Raw genomic sequence first — 19,230 nt, forward strand, 5'->3', positions numbered from 1 at the left:
TGTGTGACCTCAAAACCGCTGCGCTTCTGTGGCACAGCGCATCTGTCTTCTGTATGCCAAAGGCGTCAGACCTGCTCCCATGTATTTTAGACCTGATTTTTATGGTTAAGGGTAAGGGTTGTTTGTTTTCAATACATTTGTAGTGGTTTCTAGTATAAATAAACAGCTTGTGAGTCGATCTTGAAAAAAGCTCTCGCGCTCCTGTTTCAAGAAGTAAAAGTTAGCCAGAGGATTAGGGAGCGGACGACAGCAGGATTCTGAGTTTTCATTTCTGATTCTTGCCTCTGATTGGCTAACATTAACATGACTCTACCACTGAAACGTTTTTTTTTTTGCAACACTAATGTTTTATCTCAACAAATAACACAAGCCTGAAGGAGTTCTGCCATGTGGTGGAGTTGCTAATGCTAACGTTAGCTTCTACCAGTCGAGATGTGCTCTGCTGCTTGCTGGACACTAAATCAACATCGACCTTCCCCGTCGTGAACCAAGATGGATGAGTCCATGAATGCTGATTTTCAGTCTGACTGGCTATTCTGAGCCAAACATGTCCCCGTCTATTTTCCATCAGTGGCTAATGCAGGACAAGTAGGGGTTCAAGCCATTTTCATGTTCAGCCTGCATGTAAAACTCAGAGTGACTATCATTTTATAGCAAGTAAAAACAATTTCTCAGTGAACTAGCTCTTTAAGAACAAGTGCCCAAGACATTGTAGTAAAAGTGTTAACATATGCCTTTTCTAATATATTTTAAGGTAAAAAAAAATTTAATGTATTCAACTAACAATTAAATATGTGTTTAGTGTGTAGAAGTGAGGCGGCAAATTAGGGACTGCTGTGTGTGTCCATCAGACCGGGGGCGGTGTGGCAGTCAGGCAAAACGTAAATCTATAAGTACGTTTACTTTTAATGCCTTTTAGAAAATGTAGTGGAGTAATTGTAAAAAAAAAAAAAAAGGCCTCAAGTAAATTTTCTGGAGTTTCCCCTTTCAGAAATTATGTATGATTTTTCATAAATCCGTAAAAGTGATTATCTTATCATGTACTGTGATATAATGTAAGCGATACGTCTTTTTTTGTTTCGTTTTGCTACGCACGCCCCGTGCCCCGCAGAGCTTCCTGCAATAGGAAACTGACCGCAAACCAGAACTAACCAATAGCGTTAGACTACCGCTTACCTGCTTCAAATTTAAAGACGTACCTCGGCTGATGCAGAGTTGATGAACTTTTCACGGACATCTAAGTCTTTAAAATATAAATATATGAAAACACACCATGACATGAGAATAACACAAGTAAAACTACGTGTTTTAGCTCTGTTTGTTGGCTATAGAAGCACATTTATAAACAAAAAACGTGAAGTCGCTGTCTTAAAAAACAGATTGACTGACTATTTGTGTGATTTGCTTATCAGCCACTAGATGGTGCCATAGGATAAGACAAATACATTGGAAAGAAACATCTTAGTTTAGTTAGTTTAAAGTAATTTCTATGATGTGAACACATAGAAACATAGAAGCAGCTGGCTGGGGAGAGGGGGGGGGGGGGTGCTTTAAAGCTTCTTCTGTAAGCACCTCAGCAGTTGGTGTACAGGAGGGGGTTTCTCTGTCACACACCCACACACACTTTCAAAGTCAGCCCAGAGATTTTAATCCATGACCCTCTCTTCACAACGTCTGCTGTCAGGAATAATATTTGAAAGTTTACGTATATTTTAGCAACCATACGTTTCTTTTTTATGTGCATTTTATGCATTGGATCTGTTTGATCATACCTGTTCCAAAGCTCTCCTCCCCACAGAGGGAACAACGCCCGGAATCCATCAGGTTCCCAAAGTACCTCCAACCTGTGGGAGTCTCATAGAGAGCCAGTTTCATGGCTTTGGCAACCCTACAAACACACGGAGGAGAAGGGAGAGACAAAGTTTGTACCTTTGCTCACACAAACACATTCATTTATCCATTGACCTTTGAAATAAAGCAAACCAAATGTTTGCAAGACAGCCATGATCTGCCAGCAGTTCATCCAATAACTTTATAAGGCAAAATGTAGCTGGAGCAAAGTGAGTCAACCTTTTAGTTGATGCTTGCTTTGAACATGAATAATACAGTCGTATAAGAAAAGAGGACGCTTGTGCGCATTCATGTGGGTGAGTGATTATTGGGGTCACAGGAGGTGGATAATGTGTCAAATATTAGTGAGTAAAGTTAAATGGTTTCAGTTTAAATGTGCAAACACAAGAAACTGTTGGATACGAGGGAAATACTGTAACATAATTTATAAAATTCCCTCAAATTCTTTGGAGATTTTGAACAACTTTTTGTTTCATGGCCGACAAGTGTTTTAGTTGGCTCTGGCAGCATATTTTACTCCAACAGCTGACAGCTGTTCTCTTCTTAAAAAAGCAAACAACTTCAGATAAACATACCTGCATGAAACCAATTGGAAACTGACAAGCTGCTGAGCATATTGTGGCACTTAGACAGCAATATTTCTTCTTTAGGGGTTGGATAAAGGCACAATAGGACTAAATAAAGGAGTGAAAAAAGAAGATGGAACTGTAGTGTGCTCAGTAACCTGATGAAACAAATTTAACCAGCCTTAAAGCCACAGTGTGTAATATTTTTAACTGTTTACTATCAAAATCTGTGTTTACCATTCACAAACGTGTCCTTTGTCAACAATGTTTCTCACCGACATCTATTCTAAATATTCCTCTCAGTTTGAAATTTTACATTTTTAAAACATAAACTGTGGTCGACGGTCCATGGTCATGCACATTCTTGAAATATGGTAGCTATTTAAGGACATAGTGACCATAGCCCGAAAGAAACAGCGGAGGGCAGCAGTACGCCCTGGAAACAGGAAGTCTGCCAATCCAACCTTAAGAAGAAGAGACTAGCTACGCCATTGCTGTACATGATTTGTTCGAATAACAAACCATGAATTTGAAATACACGTCAAATAAGCCAGGAGCTCATCAAGTCCAAGTCTCGGCAGCTGCATATGATGAGCTCCCGCCTGCTATGAGCTGGACACCAGCCTCCAAGCGGTGTCCCTAAGTCACCTCAAGTTGCTCATTCATCTTTTCTTCACACTAGAGCTCCCGATCCGGTCCCAACGAATCAGTTCCAAAGTCCTTCTTATGAGGTCAAGACTAAAAAAGTTCCTTCTACTCAAGCCTCTTCTCCTCCCATAGCCTGTCGTGTCTCTCCCAACACGTTCCAGCAGCCATCTAGCCAGTGGCTAAGCTAGCATTGTTTACTTCGTCTCCACAGTGTTTCCCCTACTTGCAGCAGCCTTCATCCTTTCGCTGGTTGCTAAGCCATCCAATTTTGAAGTTAATCTCTGTCATGAGAAAGTGCTTTGAAATATCAGTCGTGTGTCACATCACAACCAGCTTCCCACCTTCTCTGGACCCCCTTCTCTTTTCCTATTGTACCAACCTGTCTAAGGAGGATGCGATCACACAGAGTCTATCTACAGTCTGACTTATCTCATCAGGAAATTAAGAACAGCACTGCCATAATCCCATTAATGGACTTCTCATCAGCCTTCATCACAATAATTTCATAATAGCTCTCTGATTTATCAGGCCTCATGCTAAAACTGTATTTTGGACTTCATGCCAGAAAAGCATTAGCATGTGTTGGTGGTAATGTATGCTGCTTCATCATACTGAGCACAGGAGTCCCCCAAGGATGTGTTCTCAGTCTTAGTCTTTTCTCTGCTAAAACATGTTTAATTTAGCTCAAACTAGCTCATTAAATTCACTGAGGACACAAGATAAGCTAACTGCAGTGTCAGTGAAAGAAAGAACCTGCAATATGTGACTAAAAAAAACGTCTAGAAGGTCTTTAAAAATGAAACATAGTTAAGCTATTCAACCTCTTGTCAAGTGAACAGAGAGCATTTCATTGCATCAAAATCAATAAAAGATACAGAACAGCTGAATTCCCCAGGCAACAAGACTGCTGAATCTCCAGGATGGAGAGGTGGTTATGTTTGGTTTGTAAGGAAAATGAATGCACCATACTTTTTATTGCTCACAGATGGCTCCTCAGACAACCACCTACTCAGATGATGATCACAAAACATAAACACACTTAGCATTGCAAAAATACATTGATGAAAATATCCAAATAAACCAACATATGTTTGAGCCAAAAGAACAACTATGTAGACAAGTCACTTTATGGGAATCCACAAAGTGGTACATCTGAATGTGGGTGGTTCAGGGTTTCTAAGTGGTGGTAGACAAATCCACATAATTATCACGTATGTAAATAAATTCCAAAGCATCCCATGCAGTTGTTTTCAAGTAGACGACATAAATGACCAAATACGAGTAAACCAGCTTTATCCCCCTCTGAGGATGCAAGCACAGGAATGGAAAGCCTGGCATTCCTTAAAAGAAAACAAACAGGCTCGCTGATGAGTGTTTGTTGTTTCAAATGGCACGTCCACTGGCCAAAATAAGCCAGAGTGCTCGAGCAGATCACTACAACGTAGAGGATAAAGAAGTGTGAGAATCGTGTTTAAGAAGTGCACCAGTTGAAAGAAATCAGGCTCCTTTTGGCTAAAGCAGCATGTTTAGCTTTTGTTTGTTAGCATTTAAAGGAGGTTAATCTGTAGCTCTTTTGTGAAACTATGCATATATCTGGCTTTTGTTTGACATTTTACCAAACATAAGATCCAGAGGATCTTCACTCAGTGAAGATGGTAAATGGCCTGTATTTGATATAACGCCTTCTATAGTCCTGGAACCCCCCAAGGCACTTTACAACACAATCATCACAGTCATTCACAGACATATTCATTTGTGGTGATAAACTACATTGTAGCCACAACCTCCGAACACCTCCAGCAGACAGGTGGGTTAAGTGTTACGCCCAAGGCCCCACAGATAAACTCCGTAATGAGGTCTTGCTTTTATCAGCTTCGCCGCCTTAAGCTGGGCGTACACTTGATTTGGAGGTGCTGATCCTCATCCCAGCTGCTTCACACTCGGCCGCGAACTTACCCAGCAAGAGCTGAAGGTCAGAGCTTGATGAAGCTAGGAGGACCACATCATCCGCAAATAGCAGAGACGAGATTCTCCTGCCACCAAACTCGACACACTCCACACCACGGCTGCGCCTAGAAATTCTGTCCATAAAGGTTATGAACACAACCGGTGACAAAGGGCAGCCCTGGCGGAGTCCAACCCTCACCGGGAACAGGTCCAAGTTACTACCGGCTATGCGGACCAACTCACGCTCCTCTGGTAAAGGGACTGAATGGCCCTTAACAGAAAGCCACCCACCCCATACTCCTGGAGCGTCCCCCACAGGCTGCCCCTGGGGACACGGTCATAAGCCTTCTCCAAATCCACAAAACACATGTAGATTGGTTGGGCAAACTCCCATGCCCCCTCAATCACCCTTGCAAGGGTATAGAGCTGGTCCACAGTTCCACGGCCAGGATGAAAACCACATTGCTCCTCCTCAATCTGAGATTCAACTATCGATCGGACCCTCCTCTCCAGTACCTTGGAGTAGATTTTTCCAGGGAGGCTGAGGAGTGTGATCCCCCTATAGTTGGAACACACCCTCAGTTCACCCTCTTTAAAGATGGGGACCACCACCCCGGTCTGCCACTCCACAGGACAACCACGACAGCCCTACAACATCCATAGCCTTGAGATACCAGGACGAATCTCATCCACCCCCAGGGCTCTGCCGCTGTGTAGTTGTTTGACTACCTCAGCAACTTCTGTCCCCGAGATTGGACAGTCCACCCCCAGGTCTCCCGGCTCTGGTTCCTCCTCAGAATGCACGTAGGTGGGATTGAGGAGCTCCTCAAAGTATTCCTACCACCGTCCGACTATAGCCCCAGTTGACGTCAGCAGCTCCCCATCCCCGCTGTAAACAGTGTGAGTGAGTTGCTGTCTTCATCTCCTGAGGCGCCGGACAGTTTGCCAGAACCTCTTTGGAGCCGATCGATAGTCTTTCTCCATGGCCTCACCAAACTCCTCCCACGCCCGAGATTTTGCCTCGGCAACTGCCACTACTGCACCCCGCTTGGCTATCCGGTATCTGTCTGCTGCCTCCGGAGACCCACAGACCAGCCACGCCCTGTAGGCCTCCTTCTTCATCCTGACGGCTCCCCGAACCTCTGGTGTCCACCAGCGGGTACGGGGGTTGCCACCACGAATGGCACCGGCCACGTTGCGACCACAGCTAGCAACAGCCACCTCAACAGTCGCAGAGTGGAACAAGGCCCACTCGGAGTCAATGTCCCCCCACTGCTCTCGGGACGTGGTCAAAGCTCTGCCGGAGGTGAGAGTTGAAGACCGTCTTGACAGGTTCTTCTGCCAGGCGTTCCTAGCAGACCCTCACTATGCTTTTGGGTCTGCCAGGTCTACGCGGCATCTTCCCCTGCCATCTGATCCAACTCACCACCAGGTGAAGATCAGTTGACAGCTTTGCTCCTGCCTTCACCCGGGTGTCCAAAACATACCGCCGCAGGTCAGATGATATGACTACAAAGTCTATCATCGACCTGCGACCTAGGCTGCCCTGGTACCAAGTGTACCGATGGGCATCCTTATGTTCGAACATGGTGTTCGTTATGGCCAAACTGCGGCTTGCACAGAAGTCCAATAACGAAGCACCACTCGAGTTCAGATCAGGCGGGCTGTTCCTCCCAATCACACCCCTCCAGGTCACGCTGTCATTGCCCACATGAGCACTGAAGTCCCCCAGTAGGACAATGGAGTCCCCTGATGGAGCACTATCTAGCACTTGTCCCAGGGACTCCAAAAAGGGTGGGTACTCTGAACTGATATTTGGCCCATAAGCACAGACAACAGTCAGGACCCGTTCCCCGACCCGAAGGCGCAGGGAAGCTACCCTCTCGTCCACTGGGGTAAACCCCAACACACAGGCAGAGAGTCTTGGGGCTAACAAAATGTCAACCCCAGCCCTCCGCCTCTCACCCGGAGCAACTCCAGCAAAGAAGGGTGTCCAACCCCTCTCAAGGACTTGGGTTCCAGAGCCAATGCTATGTGTCGAGGTGAGTCCGACTATATCTAGCCGGTATCGCTCAACCTCTGCCACAAGCTCCTGCTCCTTCCCTGACAGCGAGGTGACGTTCCATGTCCCAAAAACCAGTTTCCTTGTCCGGGGATCGGACCGCCAAGGCTCTCACCTCGGTCTGCCACCCGATCCACACTGCACCGGACCCTTCATGTTCCTCCTGTGGGTGGTGGATCCACAGTTGGATGAGCCCATGTATCCGGTTCGGGCTGGGCCCGGCCGGGCCCCATGGGCGAAAGCCCACCCACCAGGCGCTCGCTCACGGGCCCCAACCCCAGGCCTGGCTCCAGGGTGGGATCCCGGTAACCCTCCGGACCGGGTTCTCAGACTCCTTGAATTTACATCCATGAAAGATCCTCTGAACCGTTCTTTGTCTCACCCTTCACCTAAGACCAATTTGTCATGGGAGACCCTACCAGAGGCACAAAGTGCCCCAGACACCATAGCTCCTAGGATCATTAGGGCACTCAAACTCCTCCACCACGATAAGGTGACGGTTCAAGGAAGAGGGCTTCAATTTCCAAGTTACATTTCTAAATTTAAATATTTATTTATATAGCTATTTTCCATATAATCTATGATGTTTATCAGTGATGTATGTAACATATACATGGCAATGTTTCATTTGTCTAATTGTATCATTTGAGTTTTTCTGCCTCTACTTCCTTCCATCCTTGGCATTGTTAAAAAACGAGGCAGCTGTTTCCTCTGGGAACATTTCCCTCCATCGGCTCTGTCCCAGCATGTGCACAGACACACACTAATGCACAGATACATCACTGTCACTACTTGTGAGCGATGGCTTTACCAGGTTAAAAAAGTCTAGCCTCATATCCAGCTGATTTCATTAAAAAAAATCCTCTGATCTGATCAAAACTCCCTTCTCATTCCCTCAAACACACACAGCAGCATACACACCGCTGCATTGATCATAGCTTTTATTACACAATGTGCTTGAATATCCATAAACACAGAGCTGGGCAGTGTGCCCAGTTCAAACTCTTGGACTCACACTCCTAAAATGGTCCACACCTGGACAGATTCCAGCAGCCAACATCACACTAGTAAGTGTTTCAACACTTCCTGGAGTTTGTCAGAGACACGCAGACACGGACACGGGTGTTACACGAGGAGTCCAAGAGGTAGCCGAGAGCTGAGCAAAGTGAGCGTGCTCTGCAGAAATGTTAGCAGTTGCTGTACATCATCAGGGATTTGGAGGTTCAGTTACATTCAGTTTACCTGAAAAAATTCACTTTGAATTATGTAATTAATTCAAAAATGGGACAGAGTGAGAGAAATGTTTTACTTAATTAGGAAAAATCTGTTTTAGCTTAGCTTTTTTTAAAACGATTTCAATCAAGTAAACTGCAGAAATGGAATCTTACATTACTAATGAGATGATGTCATGTTTCGTAATGTTTTGTGCAGGATTAAGTCAAACCCTTTTTGCCATCTTGGGAGAGGGAGTGGAGGTGGATGAGGAATATAAATCCTTCTATCCCTACGACCCACAGCTAGAACCAGATGACTACTGGGAGAACCTTTATATTGCATTTAATTTCTCCTTTGGGATCTTTTTTTTTTTAATTTGACCTATTTAGATGCCAATTTGTTTTTGAGCGGGCATTAGAAAACCACAATATCTTTGACATGTCCCTGATATAAAGGCTGTGAAATACAAAATAAGGTATAAGTAGGGGTTACGATTACGTATCTCCATCAGTTTCCTTTATCATTGCTGGGGAAATATGAGCTTATAGCATAAAAAGTCTAGATGTTTTCATGGAAAAAGCATTAAAAATCAAATGATTTTGGAATGACTTTAGCTGGGATTGTATCCTCCCTCTCCACGACGTTCTGCTTGGCTCTTGTCTAACAAAAGGGACAATAGCCATAAAGATCAAGCTCCACTGGAGTTACAGGGAAGGTGTCTGAGGTGTGAAATGGGTCCTTGTGTGTGCTGTACCTGTCGAGGGCAGTGCTGGTGGCCATACTCCTACCAAATCCTCGGGCGCCATGCTGTCTGAAGTAGGGGATGGTGGAGAGGTTAGCAGCAATAATGGCAACGGAGTCCGACGGGTTCACAAAAAAAGCATTTTCTCCAAGGATCAAGTAGCGGTCCTGAAAAAAGAAAACACACATTACAAAATACATCATGCAGAGAGTGTGTGTTGTCAGTCTGAAAGTAATGTTTCTATTTGATCAAGCTATGCTGAAAACCATCAGCGTATGTAAATGCCTCTGGGGAGGACTGAAAACGCCTCCTTCAAGGACACTCATGAGTCCAACAGGAAGAGCAACTTCTGCCCGACTCATCCTTCGTTTGGAGTTTGAGCTGCTACTTCAGAGTCTTGAAATGCATTCAGAATTGAAACAACATCATTTGTTCCAGTTGTATTTCCAACTCTAACGGGGACATATCCAAAACTCAGCTTTTGAATCCTTTTGTGCTGCCATGTGCGTCTTTACTTCCGCTACAAACACACCAAACGTGAAAAAGTCCACCAAACCATTTTGTCAGTGATTGGTTTTATTTGCCTAAAACAAGCTGTTTTTAAAAGTCCCCGCTTGTAATGTCACAAATAAGAATAGAACCACATCCCACATGCAAAAAAAAAAAGCTGCTGCTGGAGGAGCAGCAGTACTACTTCACCCCGGATTTCCACGGGAGCCGTCAGCAGCACGTTACTGCAGCAGCACGTCTTGCTCGCGTAAGCTGCTGCTTGGCCCTTCCCATGAGACGCGAAGCAGCAGGGGAGCAGCTGTCACCGACCGAGCACGAAGTCACACGAGTGACTTCGTCAGTAAACACAACAACAAGCAGGAGAAAATTACAACATGGTTTGTGTTTCATGTTCTGTCTGTTTTATAATCGCCAATACGGACCTGAAAAACAAAGGAGACCGCTAGCTAGGTGATAACTTCTCACGGGGACGCACGGTTAGTAACCTTTTTTAAAAGTAAAGCAACCGGAAGGCAGTACGTTCTTTATTCTGAAAATCTCTGGAGCTTCTCTCCATTTCCGCGTCCGATTTCCTGTCTTTCCTTCCCCGAAAATGTCGAACTTGACCCGTTTCAGAGGCGTTGCGCGTAGAAAATAGAACCGGCGCGTAAAGGCAGCGACATGCTGCTCCTGAGACGCGGCCGACTCGCGCTGCTGACGGCTGCCGACGGCTCCAGTGGAAAAGGTTCTGTTGACCACAGCGGTTCCTATCAGCAGCTATGACGTGCTGCTGACGGCTCCTGTGGAAAGCCGGGGTCAAGCCCATCCTAGACAGCAGAGCTTCTCAGCCTCTAGCAGCCTGAACAGGAGATAGGTGGGCGTAGCCAGCTCCACCTTGTCTACTTGACAGAGTCCCGAAATGCCCCATTCTGAAAGCCACTGCTAATGTATTAAATATATCAGTAAAGTTGACCTTTAAAGATGGCAGCAATACTTTGGTCCTGGCTGCACTCTCGCTAGATGTTAGCTCAGCAAAGAACATATAAGCTTTTTCTCAACACTGAGGCCATTCAGAAAACTATCTACAATGACAGAAATGATTTACAACTTTTTACACAGAAATACACTTCCAGGTGGCAGGAAAAATCTCTTTAGGTGTAAAAGAAAAGCCTCAAATACTGTTCATTCTCAGAGACAGATGTCACAAAAAAAAATAGTCATATGTTTGTCTTTTTTTTTAATTACAGTATTATTTGCTACATAATAAATGATGAGTGCACAGGTGGATTGTTCTAATAAAAAATGTATCCAATTGGCAGTTTTTGCCACTATAAGGCGTGTCGTTGACAGGAATCCACCTTACCCCGTCTGCATCAAAAGCAGCACCAAAGCCAAACTCTCCTCCTTTCATGGCCTCCACCAGTGAGGTGGCGTAGGTGGGGTTCGGCTCTGGAGGTTGTCCGCCAAAGTCCTCCAGAGGGACGCAGTTGACAGCAGAGTTAGCGGGAGCTCCCAGCTCATCGCACAGAATTCTGCGTACATACGGGCCCATCACTGAGAGCGCCCGGGATAGTGAAAGCAAAGCGTGGCGTTTAATAGATAACACTGATTCTTAGCAATAACAGGTCAGAGAGGACGATGAACTCACCTCCATTCATGGCATCTATGTGTATCTTTAGCTGATCTGCTCCAGTCAGGAGGCTTTTAATAGCAGAGAAGTCAAAGATGCTTCGCAGCAGTTGTAGATAGATGTCGACAGAGTCAACGATCTCCACTGGAGCAGAAAAATAACTGTTTCAGTGCATGTCTGCATTTTTAATATGATTTATAGAAATCATGAGATGCAAAATACTAATGCTCCAAAATGCCCCCTCTGAGGGACAATAAAGAGATTTTCTATTCTAATCTATTCTATTCTAATAATAATGAAACTAGATTTAACACTGAACTATTTTATTGGACATGCTATTATCAAAAATACACAATAATCTGTTTTATTTCATTATAAAATTATGTAACAACATGACTATAATAGAGAAATAAAATAGTATTTTTTATAGATCCTCCACTCATTAAATACTTTTAAAAAGTCTGATTGCTTTGTTTTTTCAGAAATCACATTTGAATGAAACGTTAAATGTTTCTGTGCTTTTGGTGGAGAATCTCACTACAAGTGAAGAGTTCAGCAAAGACAGAGAACTATGTTTTATACATTTCTCTTAAAAGGCATCTTTTACTTTTTACTTCATGTTAGTGATGGGAATTACGGCTCTTTTTAGAGAGCCGGTTCTTTTGGCTCAGCTCACCAAAAAGAGCCGGCTCTTTCAGCTCCCAAGTGGCTCCTCAGATTTTCTGTTGCGTAGAGTACATTTATAGCCAAAATAATGCAAAACTGTATGTAAAATGATTTACTAATGTAAAAAAATGCAATATATCAAATATTTATCATTTCTATGGATTTAATAACTGAACACTTGAAGAAATCTCCACTTTCCGACTGCTGGCGCTCATTTTCTCTCCGTCTTCGTCACTCTCTCTCTCTCTCTCTCTCTCTCTCTCTCTCTCTCTCTCTCTCTCTCTCTCTCTCTCTCTCTCTCTCTCTCTCTCTCTCTCTCTCTCTCTCTCTCTCTCTCTCTCTCTCTCTCTCTCTCTCTCTCTCTCTCTCTCTCTCTCTCTCTCTCTCTCTCTCTCTCTCTCTCTCTCTCTCTCTCTCTCTCTCTCTCTCTCTCTCTCTCTCTCTCTCTCTCTCTCTCTCTCTCTCTCTCCTTTTTCCTCCTCCTCATTCCCTCTCGTCTCCCTCCGCCCGCATGTGCTCTGCTGTGTGTCTTGAGTCTGATCCTCCCTCTTCCCCGCCCCTACTGCTCTGTGTGTGGACAGTCTGGACACGCAGTTACACATGCTGACCAATCGCCTGTGGCTTTCACCAAAGCAAAAGGGGAGGGGGGAGGGGACGGGTCCCAATGACGAGCCGGCTCCCGTCGTTCACTTCGAAGAGCCGGCTCTTAGAGCCGGTTCGTTCGCGACCGACACATCACTACTTCATGTGACATCAGTTAAGTGGGAAGCGCCAACTTTATTTCTTAAATGACTGTTGTGAAGTGTTTTTAAATAATAAAGAGTAAACAACTGTGATGATTACATTAGGCAGCAAATAGCTCTATTTCCTTCTTTTTTTTTTTTACTATAAAGCCTACTTTGAAACTGAAAATGTTTTTTCCTTATAATTGAACCAAAATATTTGACTTTGGGTCGGAGTGGCTTTACTGTCGAGTACGTCAGTGCCTGGTAACTTTTTTATTTATCTATATTAACATTAAAAGGTTCTGGCAGTTGTACCTCTGAAAGGTTTGAACTTGTTTTCGAGATCAAACTCTTGTCTTCCCAACCTAGAGAGGTCAATGCGCAGGTCGGGGCAGATGGCGTACTCCTCCAGTGTCCGGCTCACCTGGTAGATCTTCTCCATCGCTGTATCCGGAGATGGACCTTTCAGACGACAGAAAGCAACATAAAACTAAAAATCAACGACTGTTTAGATGCTTTAAATGAAAAAGGAGCTTTTGTTGTGCCCCCACCTCCATTAGCAACATTGAACTTAATTCCAAAGTCTCCGCCGGGGCCTCCGGGGTTGTGACTCGCCGTGAGGACGATTCCACCGATCGCCTTTATCTTTCTGATGATGCAGGACACGGCGGGGGTGGACAGAAGGCCGTTGTGACCGATGACCAGACGCCCGATCTGTACAGCACAGATGATAATGAGCAGCGGTTTCCTCTAATGTCACCGTGAGAAGGTTAAAGCGAAAAGTTTAACCGACACCGCTACAGACACGTTTAGGTGACTCATTTACCATCTGCTTTAAAAAGCAGACCATCTCCAAGTGGGTCCCTAAATATATGAGTTATGCTTTCTATTTATGTGGAGCTTGTAAAGTGTTAATACCGGTGCCCCCCACCCCACCCCCCACCCAAAGTGTCCTCATCCAACAGGAATCCATCTGTCTAAAGTGTGAGTGTTTTTATGGATTTTAGAAATACTTTTGTATTCTAGTAACAATCAGAACGTGTAGCATGGGTGTGAATTGTGTACAAGCGTTGCTGTTGGGTCTCTGCCACACACTCTGACAGGGGATCCCCAGTGTGTGGAGCTTGGCTCTGAGGTGACGTGTGGAGAAACGTAGGCAGGAAAGCACAGCAGGATGGATGGATCTGCTGATAAGGCTGACATTAGGAGACATTTGGCTGGGGCTGGCATAATCTTTAAAAACAAATAAATTCTAGTTCTTTCCTTTTTGGTTTTCCCCATTTGGCAACAATCCAAGATCCCAGAGCAAAGTATTTTGGAAGAGAATTTGGGAGTTTCCTCTATTCTGTTTCACTGTCGTCCTGCATGAGCTCACCGCTTTTTTGCTGTCAGAGTCAGCTATGCCCCCAGAAAATATGCATGAGGGGGTCACTGAAGATTTTGGGGTGGCACACCAATTTGGTAATGTGGTAGATCCGGTGAAGTTTCAGTCATTGTTTCAATTTTATTGTTTTAGAATTTTTAAACAGTTTAATTTGCCTGTTGTAGCTGCGGTCTTAACAAAAATGTCATAAAGCTGTTAGTTGAGGTAGGACCCAAATGCAGGAAATCCAAGAAGCTGCCTGTTTAATTGCTTTAAAGGGAGACTAGGCAGTTTTGGCATGTTTTCAGCACCCCTAGTGTCTGTTTAGTAGAACCGAAAGCAAAATGTGTATCCTTGCTGTGCGTTCATTTTTTTAACACCTCAATCTGAAAGCTGAAATGTCTCCTCAGCCTTCATTAGTGTCTACAGGAGTGATTCATCACTAAATTAAACAAATCCGCTGTGTTCATGATCTAAAACATGCAGGAAACCTGCTGGAAGCATACTGCAGCGCCACCGGACCGGCACTCTGAAGTTGCAAACGCTGTATTCTGGCCACAGAGTGCGGTGGGAGTCTGAGTGACATTTAGTTTTAAATAACTGAGGTGGTGAGTGGAGAAGGGGCAGGTGTGACCGTGTTCATTATGGGCAGGTGAGACTAAATATCTGGGGAACGGGAGGCAAAACAAAACACAAGAGGAAAACTGATGTGAGGGCTGGATAATAATAAGAATCTAAGGGAACAGGAAAGGGAGAGGGGAAAGACAGAAGGAACTGGGGTGACAAGGACACAGGACATAATGAAAAAATATTTATTTATTGGCTTTAACATTTAGGTCTACATTCAATATTAAATATGATTCTTTTTAAAGGTGTGGGAATCTTTCCTGGGGGCAGGCAACAATTTTCCAGGGGTGGCCATGCCCCTTCCTGGCCACCCCTTAGTAGGACCTCTAGTTAGTCATATGGTAAATGGTAAATGGCCTGTATTTGATACAGCGCCTTCTTGAGTCCTGGAACCCCCCAAGGAGCTTTACAACACAATCAGTCATCCACCCATTCACACACATTCACACACTGGTGGGGATGAGCTACAATGTAGCCACAGCTGCCCTGGGGCGCACTGACAGAGGCGAGGCTGCCGAGCACAGGCGCCACCAGTCCCTCCGACCACCACCAGCAGGCAATGTGGGTTAAGTGTCTTGCCCAAGGACATGACAGCGACAGACTGAGCAGGGCTCGAACCTGCAACCTTCCGATTACGGGGCGAGCACTTAACTCCTGTGCCACCGTCGCCTCAGTCATACATGAATTATAGGCATGATTAAATTTAATTTGTGTTTAAGGTCAAATGCAACATGATTATCTAATGCAGTGGCACGGGGGCCCCCAAATGTCTGTCTGTGCTGTGGTTGCGAGGTTACCATGATTATATTTGTGAAAATTGCATTTTTAAAACCACAATAACAGTAGTTTAAAGGTGCATTATGTTGAAATGAAGTAAATGTGACATCCTGTGGTAAAATTTGGTTACTGCAACCACTTTAAACAACTCTGGAGTTTTTGCCGCCATCCTCAAATTTCATTTGTCAGCGCTGCAGCATTAGCGCACAGAAGACACGACAACCCCACACTCACTGATGGTGAACATTAGTCACGTCCCTCCTTCCTTTCTTTTGAAATCAGAACAACGGACAATCCCCCGCAGCCAGCTGTGAATGTTTCAGTAACATTCCCTCCAAATTGACTGAAACATAGACTCTTGGGATTTTTTCACTGTAAAATTTTCACTAAATTCTTACATACTGCACCTTTAACCAAAACGCCGTGTAAAGGTTATAACTCTGCAAGTCTGTATAAAGTTTGTATTTAATCACTTTTAATGTGAACAGAATCTTTTGTTCTGGAGCAAAACCTGATGAAATGGGTTTTAGTGAAAGGGTTAGGCTCGGTTTTGTCTTGATGCATGCCAGGTTCTGGTGGTCCTCCACCTCCTTACCCCGTTGGCAGCTGCCATCTGAACTATCACCTCGATGGCAGTCCGGCTGAAGTAGCGCCCGTCGCTGCCCACCACCATGGTGCAGCCCTGTCTGTCCCGCAGGTCGATAGAGGACAAGACGCTCTGGATGTAGTTATGCAAGTAGTTCTTCCTCCCCTCGAACACGGCCGTCTTCCTCCGCAGCCCGTTGGTACCGGGCTTTTGGTCCTCGAAGGGAGCGGTTTGGACCGTCACCACCGGGATGGGGCTCGTCTCCATCCTCCAGGAGCCAGCAGGATCACAGTGAAATGAAAATTGTTTAGAACAACGGAGCGGATGTGGAAAGAATAAAGAAAAGAAGCAGGCAACGAAAAGATAAGTAATAAAGGCACTGGAGGAGCATCCCCCTCGGAACCGACTGTTAGTGAAATACGTCTCTGCCTTTAGAAAACGCCCTCGTTTCCTAATAAGACTGAACAACTGACTATAGAGAGGGAGAAAAAATCAGGGAGGGACAGTTTGTGCTTCAATCAGCTGAGCCTGGGACCAAAAATAGACTTCTGACTGATGTGAGGGGGGAATTGTCTCAGGACCGGGACTGCAACCGGACACCGGTGCGTCTGTTCACGGACCGCTGAGAAAATACCTCATCGCGACTGTCTGGAGGAGGCATGAACGGAAACGAAAATAATAGTCAATTTTATTTCATTTATATTTCAAACTTTAACATCTAATGTGAAATGTTTCAGGTGTTTGCCAAAGTTTGAAATCCTAAAGGGATCAGCAACAGTTGCGGTTTTGATTTTGGGGAACAGCGACACCCTGTGGCAGGATGGAAGATGTTCACTTTTAAAACTATTGACACAAGCATGTGTGGAAAACTTCTCAAATGAGTCAAAATCTAGCCTAGGGAACTAGACCAAACCCTTGCTTTGCAAAGTTAAGTAAGATGTTTATTTAGTCTGGCTTGCCAGGCTAATAAAAAAACAGGCCTGTTTTGTTTGGAGTTTTTTTTCTTCATATTTTTGTCTTTAACACCATTTTTTAAAACAAAACCAACGATTTTGTTAAAATCTTGTAAAAGTGCAATGAAAATAAAAACTTTCATGTTTGATTTCTTAACATTTTTCTATTATACAGACGACTGACTTTTATGACAAGAAATATGAAGCATAACGAAATAAGTCCTAAATAATTACAACTCCTATAAATATAATTACACAACAAAAACGATCTCTATAGTTATTAACAAGGGATCACACAAAAAGCTCTTTATTCAGACATTTATTGCAACACTTTAACATGAAAATCATTTGCTTTTCAAACAGCTACAGTCACCAATAAATTAACGGTCATTTTGAATGCCAACGCAAATAAATACCATGCAAATGAAGTATTTCTTTAAGAAACGTGTATCAACAGCTAAGTCTCTTATTGCCTCAGCAACATGGGTGTGAGAGTGTGTGCGCTCAGCACCGGAGGAGAACAGAAAGGAGTCTTTGGGGGCTGCAGGAGAGCTGGCACCATAAAGTGGCTAAATCCACGACTGCAGTAAGGGCTGAGCGGTGAACTTGGGTTCGGGTGATTGACAGGAGAAGGTCTGCTCATGATGCTGTCAATGCTGAAGGAGCACTTTGTCTGCGTGCCAGGTTTTTGGACTTTTGCGCACGGCTGCGCTCTGGAGTCTCCAGGCCCAGCGCGCTTATTTTGAGTGTCCAGCGCGTGCGGCACAATGTGGTAAGAAGGGGGCATCATGATGCCATCCTGCAGCGGAAAGTACCGAATAGGAGCAGAGGGCGTGGAGGTTAACATGCCCTGTGCGCCATACGGCTGTCCGAACGGCCGGTAGCAGCTCAAGCTGGAGTAAAACACTACTCCTTTGCCATACTCGGGTTGGTTCCTCTTGAAGCGCTTCCTCCGGCGAAGAAAGCTGCCGTTGTCGAACATATCCTCCGAGGCGGGATCTAGAGACCAATAGTTCCCTTTTCCTGGATTACCCGGCTCTCGTGGGATTTTGATGAAGCAGTCGTTGAGTGAGAGGTTGTGTCTGATCGAGTTCTGCCAGGCGGGGAACTTGTCTCTGTAGTAGGGGAACTTGTTGCTGATGAAGTCACAGATTCCGCTCAGCGTCAGCCTCTTCTGCGAACTCTGCAGGATGGCCATGGTGATGAGGGCAATGTAGGAGTAAGGAGGCTTCACAGAACTGCTCTGAGACGCTCTGGAGGTTGGGGCGCGTGCGCAGAAACTGTTCTCACTCTCCCCCGAGGAGTCGACCTCGGATTCTGTTGAGGATCCCGGATCCACAGCGCAGCCATACATCCGAGGGTGGTTAGACTCTTCTTCACCAAGGACGTCAATCTCCTCCTCTAGAGTCAATCCAGGTTGAAAATCCTTGGTCATGACCACCACAGAGCGCACAAAACGCGTAAAAAGCCAACTGTGCCAAAGCGGGCGCGACGATTTCTCGTGCGTAAAAGCGCGAATACTGTCTGGTTGTTTGCAGATTTAGTTGTTTTCTAACATGACAGCAGATGTTTTATATCAGAGCGGTTGCCGCCTCGCAGGCCAGTCCCATTAGTCCTTCGGACCTATCAGAGCTCCTAACTGCGGGGTGCCTGAGATAGGTGGGGTGGGGCTATGCATGCCTCGTGCGCAAGGCCTCCAAAAGCTCAGAATACCATCTGATGGCAGTTGTGTGGAATTCAGCTGATGGAATGTTTCTGCATTTTGGGGGATTTAATTTAAAATTGAGTTGGATCCATAAAGTAAAGATAAGACAGCAGCAACTTATTAAGCATGACTTAGTTATCCGCCTCAAATGTTTCCATAGTATACAATCAAACAAGCAAATCTGCATTTATTCCCCTCAACTTAGGGACATTTATGTGAGCAAGAGATAGTTCTTTAATGACATTATCTACAGTTTTAGGGAAATTAGAAAAGTTGTGACTTTTAAGGTGTTTTGTGCAAAACTTAATCAGTGCAGGTGACAAATTAACATCATAAAACCCGTTTTTGTCTGTTTAGCATTTTAAAATTTTCTCTAGCCATTTGAAATTAGTTTTATAAAAAAGCTCATTTATAACCAGATAAAAATACAAAATGTTTAAGGGACAAAGCAAAATTAATAAAAATGAAGAAAAAAATGGTGTGGGACCAACTTTGTAAAACAACAAAAAAGGCCAGAGTTAAAAATGCACAATGACCTAAACCCAAATATTTGTGAAATTAAAAATCAACAGAAGCATTAAAAATAACATTTAGATTTCTGATTTACACCGATATCAACAATCATCGCAGACAAAACTGTAATCTTGGCTTTTTTATGCAGCGAATATAAAAGCATGA

General features: G+C 44.5%; 3 protein-coding genes across 3 annotated transcripts in view; 1 reads left to right on the forward strand and 2 right to left on the reverse strand.

Annotated features, from left to right (window-relative positions):
- pgm5 (phosphoglucomutase 5) overlaps positions 1-16,664 on the reverse strand; it is a 33,409-nt gene extending 16,745 nt beyond the window's left edge. The window contains exons 1-7 of the mRNA XM_015972839.3: positions 15,904-16,664; positions 13,093-13,255; positions 12,857-13,003; positions 11,169-11,294; positions 10,884-11,074; positions 9,044-9,198; positions 1,773-1,888 (exon numbers count right to left, since the gene is read on the reverse strand). Coding sequence (XP_015828325.1) covers positions 1,773-1,888; positions 9,044-9,198; positions 10,884-11,074; positions 11,169-11,294; positions 12,857-13,003; positions 13,093-13,255; positions 15,904-16,161 — 1,156 coding nt within the window. The 5' untranslated portion in view covers positions 16,162-16,664. The remainder of the gene's footprint in view (positions 1-1,772; positions 1,889-9,043; positions 9,199-10,883; positions 11,075-11,168; positions 11,295-12,856; positions 13,004-13,092; positions 13,256-15,903) is intronic.
- Positions 1-19,230, forward strand: part of dock8 (dedicator of cytokinesis 8) — a 147,038-nt gene that overhangs the window by 25,748 nt on the left and 102,060 nt on the right. The gene's annotated exons all lie outside the window — the stretch shown is intronic.
- foxd5 (forkhead box D5) lies at positions 17,139-19,204 on the reverse strand. Its single transcript, XM_015972846.3, has one exon. The coding sequence runs from the start codon at positions 18,280-18,282 to the stop codon at positions 17,314-17,316; it is 969 nt and encodes a 322-aa protein (XP_015828332.1). The 5' UTR covers positions 18,283-19,204; the 3' UTR covers positions 17,139-17,313.

Source organism: Nothobranchius furzeri, chromosome 17, assembly GCF_043380555.1.
Source record: "Nothobranchius furzeri strain GRZ-AD chromosome 17, NfurGRZ-RIMD1, whole genome shotgun sequence".
Lineage (NCBI taxonomy): Eukaryota > Metazoa > Chordata > Actinopteri > Cyprinodontiformes > Nothobranchiidae > Nothobranchius > Nothobranchius furzeri.